This window comes from Acomys russatus, chromosome 15 (genome assembly GCF_903995435.1).
Source record: "Acomys russatus chromosome 15, mAcoRus1.1, whole genome shotgun sequence".
Taxonomy (NCBI): Eukaryota; Metazoa; Chordata; class Mammalia; order Rodentia; family Muridae; genus Acomys; species Acomys russatus.
The window spans coordinates 60,389,421-60,413,251 of record NC_067151.1 but is presented as its reverse complement, the minus strand read 5'-3'; the positions used below and the strand labels follow the sequence as shown (position 1 = coordinate 60,413,251).

The following is a 23,831-nucleotide window of genomic DNA, read 5'->3' as shown; positions in this document are numbered from 1 at the left end:
AAGCCTGCCGTTCTTGACTTCAGATTGCACTGGCCTTTCCCCCTTTGCTTCAAACTTTGGGCCACACTCCACGCTTGACTCTGCAGAGAGGCGTGCTGGTTACCCGAGGAGCGTCTGTCTGAGCAGGCCTGTGATGTATATCTGTAAGCCTAGGCATGGGAGGCTGAGGCTGGGGAATCCACCAGTCAGGAGGCAGGCTTGAAACGGTCTCAAAAACAAAACAAAACAAAACAAACAAACAAACAAACAAAACCACAATGAAACAAAACAAAACAAAAACTGTCTTAAAAAAAAAAAAACCACTGATACTTATCTCAGCCCCCTTCAATACCAAAGGAAGAAAGATGCGAGTAATCAAAGGATCTTGCCATCAACCTCTACAACACTCTGTTTCCCGCCCTCATTAAGAGCCCAAATCTTTGTTTATCTTGGACTCCAGACACAGCAGAACCTATAAGCTGATAACCCCACAAGGAGTCTGCCCAAACAGAAGCCAGTCATTTCGCAGGGAACAAGACTGCTCCCTAAAGCAAGAGGGGCTTCTTTGGGCCACACTGCTGAATGAGAACTTAGAAGATGGCTGATTCTCCCTGCCTCAATTCTTCCTCTCTTTAAAGTTAAAGCTCATGCCAGGACCATGAAGGTGGGCTGCAGTGTTTTGTGCCTTCTGCAAATAGCTGTTTTGGTTAACTCCTTTCCTGCCTCTCACCTGACTTTTGTTGGTTTTCTTTGGGGTAAGTGGCTGGACGTGGTATGTAGAACAGGGGCCAGGTTTGCAACCCACAGGTTGAGAACTGCTGTACTAAATGGAGAAAAGCTTGACACAATCTCACCGACGTGAGGAACGAGACAGGCATGTCTACTGTCCCCACTGCCTTTCAACACTAGTGCTAGAAGTATGAGGTAGAGTGATAAGGCAAGAAAAGGAAATCAAAAGGATACAATTGCAAAGAAGCCATATATTCTCTATCTGCAAATGACGTGAAAGTATACACTAGAGACCCCAAACGTTCTAACAGAAAGCTTAGAGAAGCAATAACCAATTGAGCAATGTGGCAGCACACAGAATCAGCTTGCACAAGCCAATAGCTTTTATGTAAAGCAATATATAAACCTACAGAGAAGGAGATCATGGACACACTTCAATTCACACTAGCTCAAAGGAAATAAAATATCTATAGGAATAAACCTAACCAAGGAAGGGAAGGACTTCTACAATGAAAACTTTAAGCTCCTGAAGAAAGAGGCAAGGAAAACACTAGAAATGGAAAGATGTCCCATACTCATGGAGTGGCAGAATTAACATGTGAAAATGACCATTCTACCAAAAGCTATTTATAGACTCAATGTAAACCCAATCAAAATCTCCATCCCAGTATTCACATTAATAGAAAAAAAAATTTGTCCTAAGATTCATATGGAATTGCAAAGATCCCCCAAAAGCCAAAACAATCTTGATAAAAAAGAACAATGCTGGGGGTATCACCATTCCAGGTCTTAAGATGTATTACAGAGCCACAGTAATAAACCAGTGTGTCATTATCACAAATCAGACATATAGGCCAATGGAGAAAAATTGAAGACCCAAACATGAATACACATAACTTCAGCCACTTCATATTTGAAAATGACACTCAAACAAGGAGCCGGAGAAAGAAAGAATCTTCAAAAATTGCTGCTGGGGAAACTGGATGTCCATATGCAGAAAAATGAAATTAGACTCATATCTATCACCTTGCACAAAACTAACTCCAAGTAGATCAAAGACCTAAACATGGAACCTGCTAGAAACGCTGAAACTGATAAGAGAAAACAAAACATAGGTATACCACACATGACACAGGTGTAGGAAAGAACTTCCTGAACAGGAGTCCGTTTACTCAAGAAGTATGGCCAACAATTGATAATTGGGGCTTCATAAAAGCAAAACGCGTCTGCACTGCTAATGAAACCATCAACTGGGTGAGGAGGAAGCCCACAAAATGGCAGAGAATCTTTGTGAGCTATGCATCCGAGAGAAAAGTACTATCCAGGATATACAAAGAACTCAAAAAGAAAGATTAAAAAGCAGTAGCAGCAAATGCAGCCACTGCAGGGATGTACATGAGAACTGAATAGAGAGTTCTCAGAAGAAGGAAAAAACGGCTAAGAAATATCTAAGAAAAATCTCATCTTCCATAGTAATTAGGAAAATGCAAATTAAATGACTTTGAGATATTACCTTACCCCAGTTAGAATGGCAAAAATAACAAAACCACCACCACCACCACCACCACCACCAACATGCTGGAGAGGATGCGGTGGGGGTCGGGGCTCATCTGAAGTTGGCTAGATTGCAAACAGGGGTGCAGTACTATGAGAGTGATGAGCTCTCAGCTTTCGGCTCTTCCTGCTGTGCTCACCTCCTGCTGCCACGATTCCTCATCGTGATGGACTCTCATCTATGGAACCAACAACAGGGCCCAATTGCACTTCTATAAGTTGTCTGGTCACGGCAACGAAAGTAACCAATACACCTTGACCCTGATTTTGAAGTCCTGTTTGTTTTTGCTTGTCTATTAATGCCTCTTGCTTTCAATATAGATCATCTTTTCTGGGGGAAAAAAAATAGAGATATGAAAGTAGGCAGCTCACAAATCTCAAGAATTCTTACAGAAATACCTGCTGAGAGTTTTGGTGAAAATTGGTGGGCCGCAGGGCTTAGAGGAGCTGCCAGTGTGAGGGGTCCTGGAAACCAGGTTTGGGTAAAGGCCACTTCTACCAACAGTAAGAATTAGGATAAGTCAGGGCTCACTACGCGTGGAAGGAAGAAATTGCCAAAGCAAAGTTGTTAAATTGAGTTTGGGTTTTAGTAAATTGCTAAAATTTGCTTGCATTGACAAAGAATGATTAAAGAATTTTTAAAAATTATATTTATTGATTTTTTTTCATTGACTTATTTAGTACCTGTATGTGTGCCATGGAGGTCAGTCTTGTGGAGCTTGCTTCTCTTCTTCTACCATGTATGTCTCAGGGCTGAACTGACTCCATCGGGTTTGGCAGCAAGTGCTTTTAATTACCAAATTATCTCAATGGGCCTGTTTTGTTTGCTTGTTTGTTTGAACTACAACATTGAGAACCACAGAGGCTCCCGCCTCACAGTCACGATGGTTAACTGTGTGGTAGGTTGACCAGACACTTGTTGGCCAAACATTATTCTAGGCATTTCTGTGAAAGTAGATCTGGATTAAATTAAGATGTAAATTAACAGAATAAAGTGACTTCCTTCTTACTATGAGTGATTCCCCATCTTACTCAGATCACATCCATCAGGGATTAGCTCCAAGTCACCAACAATGCATCAGTATCACATTAAGAAATAAAAGTACCCCCCCCACCCCCCCTAGTCTTTTAAGCAAGAATGAGTTCATATCTGAAGTCTCTACTTTGTGCCGCCCGTGTCTTCCATCCTAGGCCTGTCTGTTACATGAGTCTGAATCTGTGCCTGCCTGATCATGTCTTATGAAGCTCTTTGTCCCTATGTCTCTGTGTGTCTGTCCCTATGTTTGTCTGTTGTGTGAACTGTGTGCTTCTGTATGAGGGTGCTGTCTGTCTGTCCCTAAGAAATAAGAAATAGCTTCACTTTTTTTTTTTTTTTTTTTTTTTGAGACAGGGTCTGTCTGTGTAGCCTTGGCTGTCCTGGACTTGCTTTGTAGACCAGGCTGGCCTGGAACTCTCAGTGATCTACCTGCCTCTGCATCCTGAGTGCTGGGATTAAAGGCGTGTGCCACCACTGCCTGGCTTCACTTTTTATTTATTTAACGACATAGAAAGCATCCTATGGGAGAAGGAATGGGGTACTTTACAAAACTTTTAAACAGTTTTCCACAAGGGATTAAGTCACTGGCTGCAAATGATCCCAGCTGACCCGTATAACAAACATCACTGTTTATCAGTCAATAATCCATAGATTATTGCAATTAGGCTTTGTGGAAGTTGCTTTCAGTTTCTGTATTTGCTGCTTTCAGCAAATGATACACATGCATTACTCTGGACCAAGGATATGGAAGAATACATAACATAAGATTACAGCTATGCATCAGCCTAGCTTGTAAAAGTGTATTGCGTGGTTAATCGGAGGAAATAAGGTTGATTGTTACATTGCTCTCTTAAAGGCAGGTTAAACAAACAGTTTGAGTACACAGCAGTATAACAGTGTTAAGTCTTAAGTGGCTCCAAGGTTTATTATGAACTGGTTGTGAGGTCCAGGAAAAGTTCCAGTCTCTTAGAATGCAAGAGATAGTCTCGGCATATTGTATCAGTACACCTCCTATAAACTGAAGGCTTAAACAGGAAAGGGCTTACCTTCCCGGGGCAAGGAGGAGCTCCTCTGGTTGACTGCTTGAATTAGACACAGGCCTACTGACTTCAAATTCACACTGAAAAACGGCTCTTCTAGGGCTTTAATTTGCTAGCTATAGATCCTGTGACTTGTCTATCTCCAAAGGCTTCATCTCCTTCTTTCCTCTACCTTTTATTGGGAACAGGGGCCATCAGCTTCTCTTAAGAAAACGCAGTGGTGATGTGGATATGAGTCAGACAAAACACGGCTGACACTGGGCATTCTGGGAACTCCACAAGTAAAACAGTGTTGTAATCTGCTGTGTTCAGGTCAGAGTGCCACTTTTGTATGGAGTCTGTATTAAAATGGCCTTGTGGTCAGAGACCAGAGACCTCAGCTTCCAGCTTTGACAGCAAGCCTATATGTTTGTTGGTAAGCTGTGTGCTTGCCGCGGTGAATCCTGCATGCCCCCGTGTGTGTGTGCGCACGTGCGCGCAGCCCACGTGTGCCTGCTCATACCCGGGTGCCTGTGGGTAGCTGCCTGCCTAACAGCCTTTGTCTGAAGTGAATAATGGGTTCTATCTACCTACATCTCCTCAAAATCTTTTTAACACCGCAGGCTACTCTGACCCTCTCCTCTTTCCCTGGAATTGGAGCATGGACCTCACACCTCCCTTCCCATCTCCCCATCTTCTCCTCTTCTCCCACAAACTCACAGTTTTGGGGGTTCTGTTTCTCTAGAGAGCAATGGCTAAAACAGGCTTAGAGATCAAAAGAAGGCAAGATGAAAGACAAACACCACCTCAGGAGTGGAGAGAGCTCTCTGAGTGGAGAGGGCCTATTCCCTCACAAACTATTCACAGAGTACGAGGCCTGAGGAAAAACAAAGATGGTGCCAGTCTCCTTTCCCTGCCAGGCTTGTTGGCAGAACCCAAGATGTCTCGGGGTTCTTTGAGGGTGCTTGTCTACCTTAGGGTTTCTTCTATTGCTGTCAAGACACACCAGGACCACAGCAACTGTTATGAAAGAAAGCGTTTAATTGGGGCTGGCTTACAGTTCAGAGGTTTAGTCCATTATCAACATGGCAGGGAGCATGGCAACACGCAGGCAGACATGGTGCTGAAGAAGGAGCTGAGAGTCCTATATCCGGTGGCAGAGAGATTTTCCAGGTCTGGCTTGAGCTTTTGAAACCCTAAAACCCACCCTTGGTAATACACTTCGTCCTATAAGGCCTCTCGAGTATTGCTACTACTTGATGACCAGATGTTCCAATATATGAGCCTATGGGGGCCTTTCTTATTTAAACCTCCACAGTGGTTTTGGTCAAAAGATGGCTCGAGACACTGGGTGTGATCCCATGAACATTCCTGTGGAGTTTGACAAAAGGTAGCCAGCTCTGCTTCACTAGCTTCTGCCAAGACCTACGGGCCTCAGCTCTCAGTATGCTCCATGGACGATAGGATCAGTACCTTCTGGAAGCTTCTTAGAGATCCGTCATCTCAGGCTCTACGCAGGCCCAGACATGCATGTCCATAGTGCTCTGGTGATCATGAGAACAGAGAGATCTGAAACCCTAACTCTTGGTGAGCAGGATTTCCCACCCAGACCTTTTCTCATTCTCACACAGGGGAAGGGGCAGGGTGTTTCTGAGTTTCCTGGGAGGCATGTAGGATTTTTCCTTATTGTACGTTTGCATTTACACAATACTTTCTACAGTTCAAGATGCACTTTGTTGTCCTTGGTGCTCCTGATCTTGACTTTGTGGGGTTCCTCTACTCAGCTTAGGAAAGACCTGGGTGTGTGGGTTGTTCACTTAACTTTAGTGGCTAGCTCTTGAGCAGGACAGGAGTTACGCTGATGCCAGGTGCTGACCTTGAGTTCCAGACACTATGAGTGTGAAATGTAGCTGTGCTGTAAGGAGATCCTCATGAGTCCCTTGTCTGAAGAGCGTATGCCTCCCATTTGGGAGAGCAGCACACAGGGCCACCACCCTGAGAGCAGGACTTCCAGCCACAGGAGAACAGTCCTAACTGAGGGGCGGCGACAGCCATCCAAATGGAAGCTCACGGAAGAAGCCAGGAGATAGGACATTTCCTAGGCTAAGAGCAGCTTACAATTAGGTTTAAAGAAATTCCTGCAAGTGCGCGGTACTTATCCTAGTGACAGATAGGAGCCCAGTAGGGTCCTGAGTCTTGGCCACTTGACATAAAGAGTGCTCGGTGACAAAAGTCTCACTGCAGTGCACCCTCTCTCCCACAGAGAATGCTGGGGGTGCACCAGATGAGGCAGGAGTTGGGAGATCTGTGTAGTCATCTGTGAGGTGCTGAGGAGACCGACTTCTGGCACGTGGGGGCTGGGGTGCTTGGGGGCTTCACCTGAGAGTAGATGGCAAGAGATTCCTGAGCAAACAAACAAACAAAAGCATTAGGGTAAAGGCAGGGCTGGCAGGCCCCCAAGGGAAGCCACCAGTGTCAGAAGACTCACCGTATTTGTGGGGACCCCGAGTTCAGAGGCTGCTGTGGAAAGAAAGGGAGAATTACAATGTGGGTGCTGCCTGGAGGTCTCTGTGTCCTGTAGAGTGAGTGTCCCCTGCCCCATCCTCTCCCTGGCCAGCCTCCCCAACAGCACTTCACCATGTTGCCAAGGGCTGCCAAGGGAAGGAAACTTGCTTTCTATCCTGTTAGTTGTTTGAGCTCAGGTCCGTGCCACACACAATGGAGAGGCAGCGGTTACCGTGCCTGGGCCCTGGGTCTGCCTTGCCACCACTGTGGCGGGGGGCAGATCCCTCAGCTTCTCTGGCCTCCATTTCTCATCTTTATGATGGGAGCCATGTTACTACCTGCTTGTAGAATTACTGAGAAGATGTCTGTGTGTTCACATGCAGGCACGCGTATGCTGTGTATGTATCTGTGTCTGTGTAGTGCCTGTCATCTTCCTCGTATGGACAGTATCTTGGTTCTCTTTTGCCGTCTTTATATATGCTGTAGTCATACACACGGTTATAGTTTTAAGGGAGAAAAATAGGTATTTACATATAGGCCTTAGAAATGAACCCAGCACGTGAAAACTGCTCAGCATGTATTATGGTTATGTTGCCTGGGCAACAAGGCCTCCTGAAACTATGCTGAATTTGACCCTGGAAATATTCTTTATGGTGATTTACTAGTTATATGGCCTCAGGCCAATAATTTAAGGTCTCTATGTCTCAGTTTTATCATCTACAAAATAGGCACAATGATGCTTACCTAGCAGGTCAGCATTGCAAGCTAAGTGGTCTCATATGTATCACAGAAGAAAAGTGAGACACAAACAGTTGGTTTGATTTCATATAAAAAGTTGGAAATCCAGAATGGGAAACATGGTGGGTAAACCCACATAGCACTTTTTATAAAGCAGACGTCTGCTAAAGGGCTTGGTCCTCCTCTCCCTGTCCTGTCAGGAAGAAAGCCAGGCTCACTCCCTGTAGGAGCAGAGATTTCTGCGTGTTCCAGCAGGCAGCCATTGCAACACTCCCCTGTGCCACACTTCCTGCTGAGCACCATTTCCACATCGGTGGGTGTCCTCAGGTCAACCCTCACCACAGCCCCACAAGACAGCGTGGTGCCTGGAGTGATGCCCCTGAGATCCAAACTCTGAACAGGCGATCCAGGCGGAGAATGTGGTCCTTCAGATTGTGGCTCATTCGCGTGGGGAAGGAATCCTTAACAGCCGTGTGCAATCGTGCGCATTACTACATTCACATGAGTCCTTAAGCTCCAAGACCTTTGCCTGCCTGAAATATCTCTCTGGCTCCTGCAGCCTGCTTCGTGCTCCCCGCCTCCGCCCCTCCCTCCCGCGCCCGCGCCCGCGCCCGGGTATTCTGGCTCCTGGAGCCCACTTCCCGTTCCCGTCCCCATCTCCCCTATGCCCCTCCCCCCACATGCCTGGGGCATTCTGGCTCCTGGAGACTACTACATCCTACCTGGGCATATCTCTTCATCTCTCTGGGCTGTTACACCCATGTAGGAGTCTCTCTACTAAATGGTAGACACTTTCCCCTCCCTTTCCCCCAAAGCCTCTCCCTTTCAGCTTTTCAGCTGTGTTCTCATTTCCTCAAGTGGGTGTCACCCCAGAGCTGCCTGCTTTGTCTGCTATTACTACAAAAGCCACTAGTGTGCCAGGATGCTCTTCTCCCCTGCTGGGCCCCTAGCAAGTGCCCCTCCTCTGTGATTTGGGACATTTCCCCCCGGACAAGTCTCTCAGTTCACTTGGGGATGCCCCAGACCGGGACAGGTAAACTTCCTCTGCTCGCGTTGTTCTCAGCTCTTTCCTGTACTTTCCTTGTCTCTCCCAGGAAGCTGCAGTTGCCGAGTTTCCTTAAGCCACCCTGGGACTGGACCCTTCCCTTGCCTCTTTGACTTGCTCCCGGCTCCTTCCTGGAGCTTTCTTGTCTCTCTTTAGGGGCTGAAGCTCTGCAGCTTCTTCCTCAAGACCTTCGGGGCCTCGGAGACCCTGTGCCTTCAGTCTCTCAGTCTCTCCTGGAAGCTCCACAGCTTCCTTAAACCCGCCTTTCTTTTATCCTCCCCAGACCCAGAGATTTCATTAAAGTCTTACTGGAACTTGGCCACTCAATCACTGGCTAAAGATGGCATGCTTATTTTAAATTCTCTCCTACGGTAACGGCTTCTACTACTGCACCAAACCAAACCAAACCAAACAACCAAACAGACACCCCGTCCCCTCCCCAGACCAAAACCAAAACCCAAACCAACCAAAGAAAAACCTTTCTTTCTTTCTTTCTTTCTTTCTTTCTTTCTTTCTTTCTGTTTTTCGAGACAGGGTCTCTCTGTGTTAGCCTTGGCTATCCTGGACTCACTTTGTAGACTAGGCTGGCCTCGAACTCAGAAATCCGCCTGCATCTGCCTCCCGAGTGCTGGGATTAAAGGCCTGAGCCACCACGCCCGGCCGAAAAACCTTTCTTTGCTCTACACTTCCAAAAGCATCTCTAAAGGTTTTTTTCCACTCATAATCTTTATCTCTACAATTTCTCTTTTTCTCAAAACAAAGCAAACAAAACAAACCCCAAAGCAAACAACAACAACAACAAAAAACAACACCCCCAAACAAAAAAGACTCTTAAGACTATACTGTAAACTATCTCAAGATTTTTAAGTTCATTGGGATGGTTAAAAATCTCTAACAAAAATTTAGCTTAACATTTGTAACAGAAGAGCTTATAGTTTAAAAAAAAAAATCTATACCTGCATAATCTCAATACAACATACTACATATGTGACTCAACTCTTGTTTAGAATATTCTGTATATGTAACTTAGATTCAACTCTTGTTTAAAAAAATAGATCTACTAGAAAATAGATGTTTTTAAAATAGCAGCCACAAGGCTGGCAGCCATCTTTACCAAGGTTAAAAAAGAGTACATGCAATGTAATTTCACCACCATCTTACTTAAAAATGAACCACGTGGTATAAAGCAACAATTATAAAACTTCTCAGTCCTACTGAGCACTCTGTTTATCATTGTGTCTCCATTTTAGACTAAGAAGGCAACAGCAGGCCTCCAAAATATCTTGGATTAGGATGGATCTTTGTATGAAAAAGATTCCTAAGGTTATAGACGTCTACTCAAGTTAACAGAAGCTGACTTAGAGTGTATATCTAACCACTTATGTTTTTGCCAACTACTCAACACCAGGCTTCTAGAACATTTAAATAATAAACAATATATTTGGTAAATAAGCATTTCTAAGGTCTACTCAGGTAACCGACTTGACGATCTATGTCTCGACTCTTTGTCTTTGCTGATTTTTCTAAGCTTTAGCTATTTGGATAAACCAAGTTTTACAAGCCACTGTGATATTCTATAATGGTGCACTATGACAGAAAAAAAAAAAGTTTTCTAGTCTCTGTGTGAACTGTATTTATGGCTTTCTAAAGTACCCAGTTTCTTTATGGACTACACTTATGGCTTAAAGTTTTATTTTGATGCTGAAGGATCTTCAATCACATCGTCAACACAAAGTTTTAACTCACCAGAGATAAAGTTATAAAACCCTGATCTTATAAAGCTACTAACTTAAAGTGTTAAGGATAATTAAGACATGCAAGTTAATGCTCAGCCACCTTATACATGATAAAATGCACTAATGTACTCAAAACCGTGCTCTTAAGTCATGCTAAGTATAAATGCAATGCAATGCAATGCGTTTATGGGGCCAGCTTTATTTAATGTCTGACATGTTTTCAAGGTTAAGCCTGAAACTAGTAACTAAAAACAAATAAATTTTGTTTAACTCAGGTGTACGTAACAGATGATGGCCCTCAAACTCTCCAGAGATCTGCTGAGTATGGCATTTAAAATGTTTAATGGGAAAAAAATTATTTCCATGATAGACAGAACTGCAAGCTCCGGAGGGAACCCGAAGGTCTCTAAAGAAGATACTGGGGCACAGAGGACTTCACCGCTGGGAAAACTGCCCCATGCCCACCTGCCACCAGGGCTCTGCACAAATTGTGGACACTGGTGGGTTGACTGCTTTGCTCCACCTTGCCAAAGTGGGTCATTTCCCCACATTTCTCCTCCTCAGGAAAAGCTCTCAGACTTTCTGGGTCTGTCCTGTGTAGCAGCCTACGACTGACGACTTCTGCCCTCACTGAAGCCAGTGAGACCACAGGAGCCTAGGAGCTGGTGCCATTTAACTCCGTACATACATTTGGATTATACTTCCTGCTAACTTATCCTTTTTGGGTCTCTGCAGCTGCCACTTCAATTCATTGCATATGTAAAATGAGGCATCAGGCCCCCCTTTTCTTGAGCCACTAGGTCTCTGTCTGAGAAAGATAGACACAGACGCATTTTACCACACTGATAGAGAGAAACTCCCAGCAGGTTTTAAGTAACTTTACAATTCCTTTATGTAAAGGAACTTCCTCTGCAGTGACTACTCTCAGTAATCAACTGTGTGTGTATCATGGTAAATGATCAGATGAAGAGAAAAAGTTCAACATTTATGTAAATTATGAGGGTCTAAGAAAGTAACTTAGGGTATGTAAATCTAAGTTGTGGTGATGTGAAGGCTCAAGTTGTGAGGGTCTAAGGAAGTCATTTAAGGCGTATAAGTGCAAGTTGTAAAGGCATAAGAAAGTGACTTCAAGCAACGACAGAAGTTTCACACTTCTTTCCCTCTCTATGTTATTGTTATGTGAAGACTTCGAAAGTTCACGATTTTAACATTTATCAGTGGAGTTCTGATAAGGTATTAATCTAGCGCTGGTAAAACACTGCTACTGTTATCACAGTCACAAGCTCAAACCTGTCTTCTGAGTACAGGCTTAGAAATCTCCTCAGTCATGCTAAAGCACCTCTGTCCAATCTATATAGCCAGGCCTCTGATATATACAGCAAAGGTGTTAACCCAGAATCACATCTTCGAGTCCCCAAGCTTTCACTCTGACTCAAAGGCATGTGTCTGCTGCGTTCTCTACAATGTGGGTGTCAGTACAGATTACAGACGGTGGTAACGCTATTATCTCTAAAACACTTTTCCTTCTGTAAACTTCAAAAATTCTTGTGTCAGGAAGTCATGACTTGTATCCACCTATCACAGGTCAATCCTCTTGTCAATGAAAGCATACATTTTCCCACCTACTTCCTACCCCTGGTTTTGGGGCTCCTTCTCTCCCCCACCTACCAGGACTATGTGCCTGGAAACTTCAAACATGCACCCAAGATTTAAAAAAAAAAATTTCCCTAAACTCCTCTTAACTTTACCTTTTGTCCCTGTCTACATCTGTCCCAGCAGGTTTCCAATCAACTGCACACCACTCACTCCCAAACTGCCTGCAGTGCACCAGCCGCAGATGTTCCTTGGAACCTGCATCCCAGACTGTTCTAAAGCGGCCTGCACAAGCCCCAGATGGTCCCTCGGTACCTGGGCAGTGAGTGAAACAGATGTTCCCCAGCCTGCACTCCTCTCTCCCTTCTGGCTTTGACCAATATTCCAGCCTTCTGGCCCCTTCCCCTCCAATGACACGCTTATTTCAGCAGAAAATAGTTACAGAAGAGATTACATCACACCTGCCTCTGCCTCCCATACCTTATCATTAAGGAAAAAAAAAAAAAAAAAAAAAAAAAAAAAAAAAAAAAAAAGAAAGAAAGAAAGAAAAAGAAAAGCTGGGCGGGAGGTGGTCCACATCTTTAATCCCGGCACTTGGGAGGCAGAGGCAGGCAGATCGCTGTGAGTTTGAGGCCAACTTGGTCTACAAAGCGAGTCCAGGGCAATCAAGGCTACACAAAGGAAGGAAGAAAGGAAGAAAGAAAGGAAGAAAGAAAGAAAAGTCTGGAACGTTAAGTCTTAAGGAAATTTAGGAAAAGCCTGGTGGTGGTGGTGCACACCTTTAATCCCAGCACTCAGGGAGGCAGAGGCAGGCGGATCACTGTGAGTTCAAGGCCAGCCTGGTCTACAAAGTGAGTCTAGGACAGCCAAGGCTACACAGAGAAACCCTGTTTTAAACAAACAAAACAAAACAAAGAAAGAAAGGAAGAAAGAAAGAAACTCAGGAAAAATTGCTAACTGAGGTGCCTATTTATCATATCAAAGCAAACCCCGGCTGCCAGGCCTGGTTCACTCTACCCGCCCCTACCCCCCAACCATGACCCAGTTCAGTCTGCTGGCCGCATTCAGCCTGGCCTCTTCCAGATGCCTGTGGCTGTGCTCTCCCTCAGATCTACACCGTCTCCTCCACCATACCTTGGAGCAGACATGTCCTCCTTTTTCATTCAGCCATCTGGCACCTTGATCTTGGGCTTTTAGACTTCTGAACTGTAACGAATGTTTGTTATTTCAGTTGCCCAATCAGCGCGGTTCTCTTTTACCTGCCCAAACCAGGGAAGCAGGGATGACCGTCCTATTTGACCTTGTAAGTGCTAACACAGACGCTCAAGGGGGGTGGGGTGGGGAGACAGACTGTGGGATCCTATCCTGAGCTCATACACAGAGCATGGAGGAGGCAGCACCGCATGGGGAAGTTCTGGATGAACTCCCAACAACGCAGGTGCAAATTATGGAGTCCTAGTGTTCTGGTGAAGAGAGGCCCTGAGTCTGCCTGGCCCTGCTGGCCTGGCCCAGACCTGCTGAGGAGGCGGAGCCTAAGCAATGGTAAAGAACAGAGATGTCTCTAGCTTTTACCTGCGTCGTTATGTCTCTGTTGAGTGCTCCACACTTCCGTGTAAATCACATCTTCTTTAGGGTCTAATTAGGAAGAGAAAGGTGCCGTTTCAGAGGAGGATGGGAGTACTTGCCTCTCTTCTCAGTTACTTCCCCCTGCCTTGGCCGGTTTGGAAGGGTTATAGCCTTCCAGGCTTTATCTTCTTCCTGAGCCTGTTCCAATATGTGTCTCATGGTTTCTGCCAAACCAGAGACCGGAGGGCCCTCTTTCTCACCGTTGCCGTGTACTGGCTGCAGTTCTAGACTGACAGGTACGTTGTAGTAGGTGGGCTCCTGAGGCTCCGACTCTGACGGGCTCCTGTAAGATATGGAAACACTGATGTTTCCCAGGAAGTGAGACAAAGGGCAAGATGACCCCTCCTAAGGAGTTTTCAATCAATATTATTTCTGTTTCTAGGTTTATCGCTCATGGTATGTAAGAGGCACTGGGCTAGTGCTTAAAATTATTTACTGCTGTTTTGTTCTCATTTTGCAATGAGTGTTCTAGAAAGTGAAGTGGATTACTAGTACCACTAAACTAGAAAGGGCAAGAAGCGAGACTTAAAACAGGCCCAAGACCCTCTCAGAGATACCAGTCTCAGAGAAACAAAGATCATCTGGGCCCCAAGGAACTCCTGTGGCTTAGATACAGTCTCTATGGGAGGCCCAGTGACTGTGAACTGTGGGATTACTTTTGTTTGTTTTGTTTTTTTCCAGGCAGGTTTTCTCTGTGTAGTCCTGGCTGTCCGGGACTCACTTTGTAGACCAGGCTGACCTCAAACTCACAGAGATCCGCCTGCCTCTGCCTCCCAGTGCTGGGGTTACAGGTGTGTGCCACCACCACATATGGCTTGTGGGATAACTCTTAAAATAAGCCCTCGGGATGTAAGATGGTGGCAGCTTTTTCATAGACACTATTTATTGACAGAGTGACTCCTCTAGGTGTGTGGGGGGCTCTGTCTTCTTGGATGTTGCTGCAACAGATTTTGATTAGGCTAGCTATGACCAGAGATTTCTAGGCAAAGTAAGATACATCTTCTCACGATATTGATGGGGCTGGGCATGGTGGCACACGCCTTTAATCCAAGCATTTAGGAGGCAGAGGCAGGCAGATCTCTGTGAGTTTGAGGCCAGCATGGTCTATAGAGTGAGTTCAGGACAGCTAAGGCTACACAGAGAAACCCTGTCTTAGGGGATAAAAAAGATATGATGGGTTCATGATAGTATAAAAGGAACTAAAAAGGCACATTTATAGTGAACATGAAAAAAAGTGAGTTTGCAGAGGAAGACTGAAAGCCTTTCTTTACCTTGGCATCATCTAACAAGAGAATAAAGCCCAGGACTTACAAACGGGATAGGGGGACAGTGCTGTAAAAATTATGTACCACATGGTTGTCTGATTGTTGGGCTCTTTTCTTGCTTGGTTCACTAGCCCACTTCCATTCTTGAGAGTGATGTTTCCTTTTTAAAAATAAACTATTTCTATTCCATGCTGTTTAATTTAAAATCATGACTTTTTCTCCATCTTTCCTCATTGGTGCCACCAGGATTTTCATCTAACTGGTCTATGGGTTTTTTTTTTTCCCTTTCTTAAATTGTAATAAAATTGTTACTGAGCTTCCTTCTTAGCCTGTTTCTAAATTCTTTTCTTAATGAGAATAAGAACCTCCAAAGGGAACCTCAGTTCCCCTGTTACCTGCCAAAGTGGTCATTTAGACAACCAAGTGGACAGAGGTACCAGGAAGTGAGTTAACAAATGAAAAACAATTACTACTTGATGTGAGAAGGAGGCCTGGCTCTCTGTAGCTAAAGTGGAGATGCTGGGAATTGGCTTACAACATCCCAAGGGATAGGCAGCATCAATTGGGAAGAACCCACCTCAGCAACATGTGTAGGAACTGTGGTCTTGGTGACAGTAAGATCCGACTGAATTTTACTGTTTTCATTATTTCCAGAAATGCAGCTAAGGTCTTACCTGGAGTCATCAAAGGCAGGCTTTCCCCCTGTAAAAGAAAGTGTTGGATTTCAGGAAGAGGGGACTTTCATGGGGACAAGGAGACAGCTTAGATGGGGTCCACATAGAGACTTCCAGGAGCTTCTGTTACTGAGATCTGAATCTTTGCTGTGCTGATGGAAGGGGTGTAGGGTAAAAACTACCGAAATTCTCATACTGGCCTCAAGTGAAAGGAGCCTCCTCAATCCATACTCCTGTAACTTCAGTCCATACTCCTTTAACCAGGATTTTAAAAGACGGTGGTCTTTAATGACTATAGATAGTTTACTAGCCTTAGACAGGAAAATAGACTTATCATCTATATAAGTGTTATACAGTTTAATAATCAGTAAGTTACCAAATCCTATTTGGTTTCTGTTTTGGCTTCCATTTCTTAGACTCTTTCTCTTCTCATTCCTTGGGGAATCTTATGAGCACACAGAGGAGAGCCTCTGGCCTTTCTGAGGTTAGAAAAATGGCATCCCATCAGGCATGTTGCACTCAGTGTGGCTGGAGCAGCTTTCTATTTGGTAAACAGGATTTCCGAGGGACCCAGATGGAAAGGTGAGGGATCATATGATGGAAGAGGAGGAACTCTGAGACCTCAGGGATGGCCACATAGTCAGTGTGAGCATGCAGGGACAGAGATGGGAAGGGCGTGATTAGGGAGCCACCCACCTGATTTTCTAGAGAACCAGCAATAAAGCAGCAACACTCCAGCAGCCATGGTAGCCAGTCCCCCTGTGATCCCAGTGGCCACGGCAACACTTCTGTTCTTGGTCGCATCTGGAGGCAGAGGATACCCAGCGTGAGTCCTGAAGAGTGGCTCTGAGTCTTGAATCTGATGTTTTGGTGTTGGGGAGGAGAGGAACCTTTGTGACCAGGAGTCCCAAGGCTTAGTAGGGACTGATGTGACAACAGAAGATGGCTCATTTGTTTGTGAGGAAGCTTGTCTCTGTGCCCGAGGAAAGACCAAGGGTCAAGATAGATTGTGGCCAGAGAGAAGAGGCCAGCCAGCTGACAAGCTGTACATTCCGAGATGCTCTTTAAATCCTCGCTCTCTTGCACCGATTAGAAGACACTTTAAAACATATGATTTAGGGAGCCATCAGCTCAAGGGACTTGTCTTTGAGAAGCACTTGCCTGGCCAGCATCATGAGCACTGGCCCCAGTCTGGCTTGAACATAAGGAAATTTACCAGTGACGAAAAGTATGTGCCCCCTAGGCTGTTGTCAGCCTCGCAGAAGAAGTTTCCAGAATGTTATACAGTCAGAGGAATGTTGACAGAGACTCCTTCTCCAGAAGGAGGTGAGAAGTTCCCCAGGATGATGTGGTGTGTGTGTGTGTGTGTGTGTGTGTGTGTGTGTGTGTGTGTGTGTGTGTGTGTGTGTGATAAAATTGGGGCAGAATTGGGGGAGAGCCTTTCGGGGCCTCACAGGAAAGCTCCACCATATCACCCACCACAGCCCGAGCCCCAGACGCCCTGAGTGTCAGGATAGGGACGGACACTGGAACGGAAGGAAAATGAAACTTCAATAGAAGCTTCTACTTCTAACATATGCTTCCTTTACAAGGGAAAAGTGGTATTATAAGCAAATAAAATTAATAAAAACATTAGATACAGAAAGCTAATTACTTTGATCCACAACTAGCTTTTCACGTACAAAAATATTTAATAGAAAAGTGAAAAGTGCTATACGAATCACCGAAAACATCTGTCAACAAATATATAAAAGACTCATTTTCTTTATTAATTTAGATATGTATTAAATTAAGCCATAAAATATCGTCCCTTTTATGTTTCCACAGCTTGGCAACACTGACGAAATTGTGGCAAATGCAAACTGAAGACAATGTCTACAAAATTAAAGACACACATAAACTCGAAGGCCATGATTTACCTGGAGGACCAAGTAGGTGAAAAGAAAAGTCCATTCAGTGCTTCCAGAGGAAGCCTCCCCAACCTGGCTACAAACCCTGTGATCCACAAGGCTGACCTGTCTTCATGATAGATTGGTACAACAGTGGCACAAAAGTTGTGGGAGTAACCAACCACTGTCTGATTGCACTTAAGGCCCACTCTATGAGGTGTTGGTGTCTAAGAACCTGGGACTAGACAGGCCATAAACCTAGGAGCAAAGCAAATACTATTGTTCTGCTAACCTAGCATAGCAACAACATGGCTCCTGACAGCATTCTGCTGTACCCATAGAGTAGTGGCCCCTCAGCCACCATCAGAGAAGCTTCCTGTTGAGCTAAGTGGGAATGAACACAGAGACCCACATCTGGCCAGTGTTCAGACAGTGAGAGATTTTGGAACACTCATTCCTAAATGGGATGTCTTCGTCGCTCCACTCAAGGCTCACAGAGCTGTGGGAAAGAGGAAGTGAGGGTGACACTAAGCAAATAGCGTTTCCCAGCGTGCCTGTCTGCCACCATGCTCCTCACCATGATGATAGTGGACTAAGCCTCTGAAACTGTAAGCAAGCTTCCCAGTTAAATACTTTCTTTCAGAAGAGTTGCCTTGGTCATAATGTCCCTGCACAGCAATAGAGCAGTGACTATGACAACCACACTCAAGGACAGGCCCCAAACCCAGCATCCAAAAGAAGCACTTGGTGGTGTCTCTGTAGACTTTTTTCTCTCAAATTGCTCTGTTTGAGCATTTTATTGTCTTATTTTTGCTCATGTATTATGGTTTCTGATTTTGCGTTTTTATCTTTTGCATGTGTATATAAGTGTATTTATGTTATGTTTATGTTTCTTGTGCTTTTTTATATTTATTTAACTTATACATTTTGTTTTGCTTGTTTTTTTTTTTTTTTTTTTTTTTAATGTTTGCCTGTTTGTTTTCTAAAGAGAGAGAGAAAAAGAAAGAGCATGGAGTCAGGTGAGGGGGACACGGGGAGAATCTGGAAGGGGAAACCATGATCAGAATGTATCATACTAAAAAGCTTATTTTCAAATACATATTATATATAGTATGATTTATATTATCTAGCAACATATAATATATAACTACATGTATATAGTTCATGCAGGATTTCTGTTATAATGTTTCTGTAACAATTAAAACCAGAGACAACCTAATAGGCTGGGTAAAGAAGCAGAAAAGACAGATAAGATGCATAGAGATGAATTTAAACTTAAAAATAGAGGTGTTTTTTTTTTTATAGCTGAATGTACAATATGATCCTGTTATTAAAATGCTTTATGCTTTACTCCTCAGTAGTGTAGCATCTGGTAAGTTCAAGTAAATGACCCCAACTCCGGTTTATGCAAGCAACTCTGATTAAACACAGCGGGGCAAAAATAAATAAATAAATAAATAAATAAATAAATAAATAAAATAAAAGCAGAACATGACACTGGGAAAACTAATGAGGGGGAAAAAAACAAGGGGAAGAGGAGCCAGAAGACGAGAGAAGGTATTGTGGTGAAAGGAAGCCTGCTGAGACACTAAGTCAGAAAAGAGCTTCTCGGGAGCTAGAAGGAGCAGGTACAGTCAGTGCCTGCTTGTGGCGACTCTCCTGTGACACTGACTATCACTGCCTCACTGTGTTGGGACCTCAGGACATTGCCAGCCTCACTGGAGTAGTCCCCTAAGCATCCCAGAGGCAGTAGTTGAAGGAGTCTCCTATTTCAGAGAGAGTTGAGCTGCTCCCTGGGGTGACATCTTCATGATCAGGAAGGGGGCGGCGGGGGGAGGGGGGCGAGCCTTCTGGGGTCTCACAGTGAAGCTTCACCATGTCCCCCATCACAGCCTGGGTCCCAGGTCAGGTCCAAGATTAGGGCAGGGAGGGACACTGGAACCGAGGGAGAAATTGGCCACTACTTCCTTCTGTTTGAACACAGCCCTTCACACTAAACACATCTCCGAGCGCAAAACGTTTTTGGCGCCTTTCTCAGATTCCTCAGAACTCACCTATAATTACTCCGATCTTGGAAAATGAGAATGCTTGCGTAGTAACGTATATACTTTGAGGTTCCTGATACATAAACATGTTTGAGGAGTCTGACGGTAAAGACACAGCTGAAAGCCGGATGCCTGAGACATGAGAGGGTTGCTAGAAAGTGGACAAATGGGCTTGGGAGAAAATGCCAAGACCTGCTGTGGAGTAGGGGCCAGATCCAGTACAGAGGAGCCATGTGAAGAGGTTATGAGGCAGGCAGGATGTGCAAAGACGGGACACCGGGCAGTGGCTTGGTCCGTTTTGAATTGTGACAGCAGGTAGGGTAGCGGTCCAAAGGGCCCAGGAAGTGTGATGACGTGGAAGGCTGGAGCTTCAGTTAGGACTGCTAAAGATGTGATCTTAGTCAAACAACAGAAATGTGCGAAGCTGGACTGAAGTGTGCCAGGAGTGGAGCAGGTGGCTCACTCAGTGGCACTTGGGAGGTTAGAGAAATAGTGAGTTTGAGTATTGATTGCAGCAGCCATAGGGGAGATCTAAGGAACACCTGGGAAGTAGCATCAATAGGACGGGCTGTGAGGAGATGTTGAGGAGGATGCCTGGGACTAAGTATCTGGATGAAGGAAAGCATCTCACAGGACAGAGACGCCGGAAGAAGAATACACTCCAGTGGCATGTATAGTCCCCTTCTAGACATGTCTGGTTGAGGAGCTTTCAAGAAGTGTGGGATATGACCCAAGACCTCAGGTGGGAGGTCTTTAGGGACGCAAGTTTAGGACCATCATGAATAGCCAGGTCAGCTACAGACAATGGATGCAGATCCTCTAAAGAAACGGCACAGCCAACAGAGGAACACACTGAACTTCATGACTTACTTCCCTTTTCATCTACGGCTGTGGACCAGAATATGGTCTGTGTTTTGAGAAATCTTTATCCTATACTAGAGGATAATTTTTGGTCACAATGGATAAAGAGTGATGCTATCAGGCAGGAAACAGCCAACAGAGGAAAGATGCAAATTCTTCAACATGTAAAACCCAAAACTCCCCATAGAGACTGTGTAGGCAGAAGGCTTGCTGTGACATCACACAGTAGTTGCTTCTGTGCAAAATGCCCCAACCTTGCCTTCTGGGCACAGTAGAGAAATGATCTGCCCCTTCGGACAGCTCGTTTGAAGTACCAAGTTACCTATAATGCTCAGGGTCACTGTATCACTGCGCTGGGGGCCCTGGCCATTGTCAGCCTCACAGAAGAAGTTTCCAAAATGTTCCGCAGTCACAGAAAAGTTGAAGGATCCTCTTCTTCCATCAGGGGCTCGAGATGCTCCCCAGGGTGACATTTTGGTGATAAAAGTGGTACAGGATTGGAGGAGAGCCTTTTAAAGTCTCACAGTAAAGCTCTACCACATCACCCACCACAGCCTGGGCCCCTGAGCCCCTGAGTGTGAGGACAGGGTGGGACACTGGAACTAAGGGAGAACATGAGCCAGTTCACACCAGGGCCTTATTTTTAAACAGAAAACCAATTCATTAAAAAAATATATTAACAATGAGAAGCTTTCTCATTTATTTTCATTTTCTAGGGATTATATGCTGAATATTTCACATCTCTCCCCCTCTTCCCTTTCTTTTTTCCTCTCTCCACTGTTTATTTTATTTTTTAATTTCTGATGTAGAGTCTGATTAGATAGCCTGGGCTGGCTTTGAACATTAACTAGTCCTCCCAAGTGCTAGGATTTTAGCTCTGTACCACTGTATGTATGTATGTATGTATGTATGTATGTATGTATGTATGCATATATATCTTTCCTGTGTATGAGTACACTTATATTAACACGTAAATAAAACAAAAACACACATAAGGTAACATTATACACACTGATTTATAATCTGATTTTGCCCTTAGCAATGAGTGAGCCTCAACTGAAGTTTATTCTGATTGTGACAATTGACATGGGAGAGCCTTGCCAGTTTGGATTACTGTGCCTGGGTAAGTGGTCCTGAGCTACTTAAGAAAGCAGGCTGAGCAAGTCCTGGAGAACAAGCCAGGAGTAGCGTTCCTCTGGGGCTTCTTCTGCAAGCTTCCGGCTTTGCTGACAAATTGCAGACTGTAAGCAAGAACAAGCCTTTTCCTCCCCAAGTTGGTTTTGGTCAATACTTTATTATAGTGATGAGACACTGACAAATTACAAAGAACTCAGTGCAGTAAAATTCCAGGACAGTAGATTCTGGTGCCAGCAGAAGCCACATGAAACAGAAGTCCTGAGAAAGGGGACGCTGAGTTCAAAGCACTCAGCGCCAAAGACAACAGAGACAGGAAAAGACAGAAGAAAGACAATCAGAATAGAGAGTAACGGACACTTCCAGCTTACTGGGTGTCAACCCCCTCACAAAACCAACAATCCTATCGTGAGAAATAGATTCTATTGTGAGAAGCCTTCTAGTTCTTCCCTGAATTGGCTATGCCGTCTTTCTCATTTTTCTTACTCTCAAGACAGCCTTGCAACAAATTCTTACCTACCCAGGACTCCTGGGCCTCTTTTTCCTTGTGATACAAAACAGTCTGACATATCAGGCTCAAGATTTTTCTACAGTACTGTTCTACTGCTTTGAAAACAAACAAACAAATCAAAGAAAACCAACTCGATTTCTACTTTCTCCTAAACAAAGATCCAAGTGCAGATACAAACAAATGTGTTCCCTCAGTGACTGCTTTGTGATGATAACAATGTTGGCAATGGCAATCAGTCACGATCTGATACTGAATGAAATGAGGGCCTGATGGTCGAGGAGAAGGGTTATTTCCCCCTGTAGATATGAGGGAGAGCACAGACACAGAGGCATCTGGAAGAGTCCAGAGCAGGGAGAGAAAGTACTAGAATGAATATGGCCAACAGAGTGAACTTGCAAGGAGGGTAGGTGGACGGAGGGGCAAGAGAGAGAGGTGGGGCAAGAGAGAGGTGGGGAGAGAGAGAGAGAGAGAGAGAGAGAGAGAGAGAGAGAGAGAGAGAGAGAGAGAGAGAGAGAGGGAGAGAGAGGCGGAGCAAGTGGACCACTGGAGAGCCAAGAACTAAAAGGGCAGAGAGCACCAAGAGAGTGATACACGAGTGAGAGGCTGGAAGAAGAGAAACTCATGGGCTGGAGAAGTTTAGGGTAAGGGGCCGAGTGAGAAGAGCCAAAAGGAAGGATGCCAGTACAAGACTCTGTAACACAGGCACTTGCTGAGAGAGCATTGAGGCCAGCATGGGCGTGCACCTCGGTATGCTAATGGACACCACATTTGGCCATTCTTCTGGATTGGACGTATACCTTTTTACAACCTTTCTAACAAAGGTCTAGAAAACTGCACACTGAAGTAAACTTACTTTTGCTTAAATGGGCTTTTAGAAAGAAGATCGTGAAAACCCCAGATAATTCAAGAACACTCGCCACCTGCTGGAAGCTATTTCCTCCTTTTCTTTCAAATCCAGTCCTCTCCCAACCTATGCTGAGAGCTGTAATTGCTTGGAGCTCTTCAGAAAAATTAAAGTCTTGCATATCCATTTGCACCATTGCTTAGTAAGTTAGTAAATGCTTCTGCCAAGGCAGAGAAGTTAGCTTGGGAACTGAACATTACGGGCCACAATGAGACAGTGTGAGATGACCCTACACATTTATTGAAAGCTATGGAGGCTTCTGAGCTAGGCCAAAGTCAGGCTTAGCTAAGCACAGACAATGAGTTGGCTGAGGAGAGAGCCTGTACCAGGGCTAGGGTGGTTGTGGTAGAAATGAAGACAGGTGTGTGAAGCAACTTCCAAAGAGTTTGGTGGGAGGGAAATCTGTGTAGCAATGGGTGTCAGCAGGAAGCCAGCACTTACCAATGACAGTGAGCTGTACAGCCTCACTGCGCTGGGCCCCCAGGCCATTGTCAGCTGTGCAGTAGTAGTTTCCAGAATGTTCTGTGGTCATAGAGAAATTGAAGGTTGCTCCTCCTCCTGAGAGTGTAGAGTTGGTTCCCAGGGAGACATCTTCATAATAGAACTCATACAGGATATATGGGGAACCTCTCTCGGATTTGCAGTGAAGTGTCATCAAGTCTCCCTCAAGGGCTTGGGTCTTGCCAGAGCTTAGGGTGAGGACCGGTAGAGATACTGGCACTGAAGGAGAGAAAATGGGTTGACAGTTCCTTCTGTTTTGATCTAACACAAGTGCCTCTTCTCCAGTTTCTACCGGATCTCGGGACAGCTGAACGTCTCGGACTGGGCATCAGCCATCTCCTGACTTCCACGCTGGTCTTGCATCTATTCTGTTCCCACCCACCCTCTGGCCTTGTCTCTCCTGGCTCTCCTTGCTAGCTGACCTGCCTCCATTTTACAGAGAGGATACCTTCAGGGGAGAAGTCTGTATATTGCCGCCACAGGACTG

The 23,831-nt window shown here is 44.9% G+C and overlaps 1 protein-coding gene across 1 annotated transcript in view; it reads right to left on the bottom strand.

The window, feature by feature from the left end:
* Positions 1 to 6,804: 6,804 nt before the first annotated feature.
* Fcrl5 (Fc receptor like 5) overlaps positions 6,805 to 23,831 on the bottom strand; it is a 33,542-nt gene continuing 16,515 nt past the window's right edge. The window contains exons 6-12 of the mRNA XM_051156921.1: positions 23,285 to 23,563; positions 16,196 to 16,303; positions 15,500 to 15,527; positions 13,761 to 13,843; positions 13,507 to 13,569; positions 13,069 to 13,140; positions 6,805 to 6,834 (exon numbers count right to left, since the gene is read on the bottom strand). Coding sequence (XP_051012878.1) covers positions 13,094 to 13,140; positions 13,507 to 13,569; positions 13,761 to 13,843; positions 15,500 to 15,527; positions 16,196 to 16,303; positions 23,285 to 23,563 — 608 coding nt within the window. The 3' untranslated portion in view covers positions 6,805 to 6,834; positions 13,069 to 13,093. The remainder of the gene's footprint in view (positions 6,835 to 13,068; positions 13,141 to 13,506; positions 13,570 to 13,760; positions 13,844 to 15,499; positions 15,528 to 16,195; positions 16,304 to 23,284; positions 23,564 to 23,831) is intronic.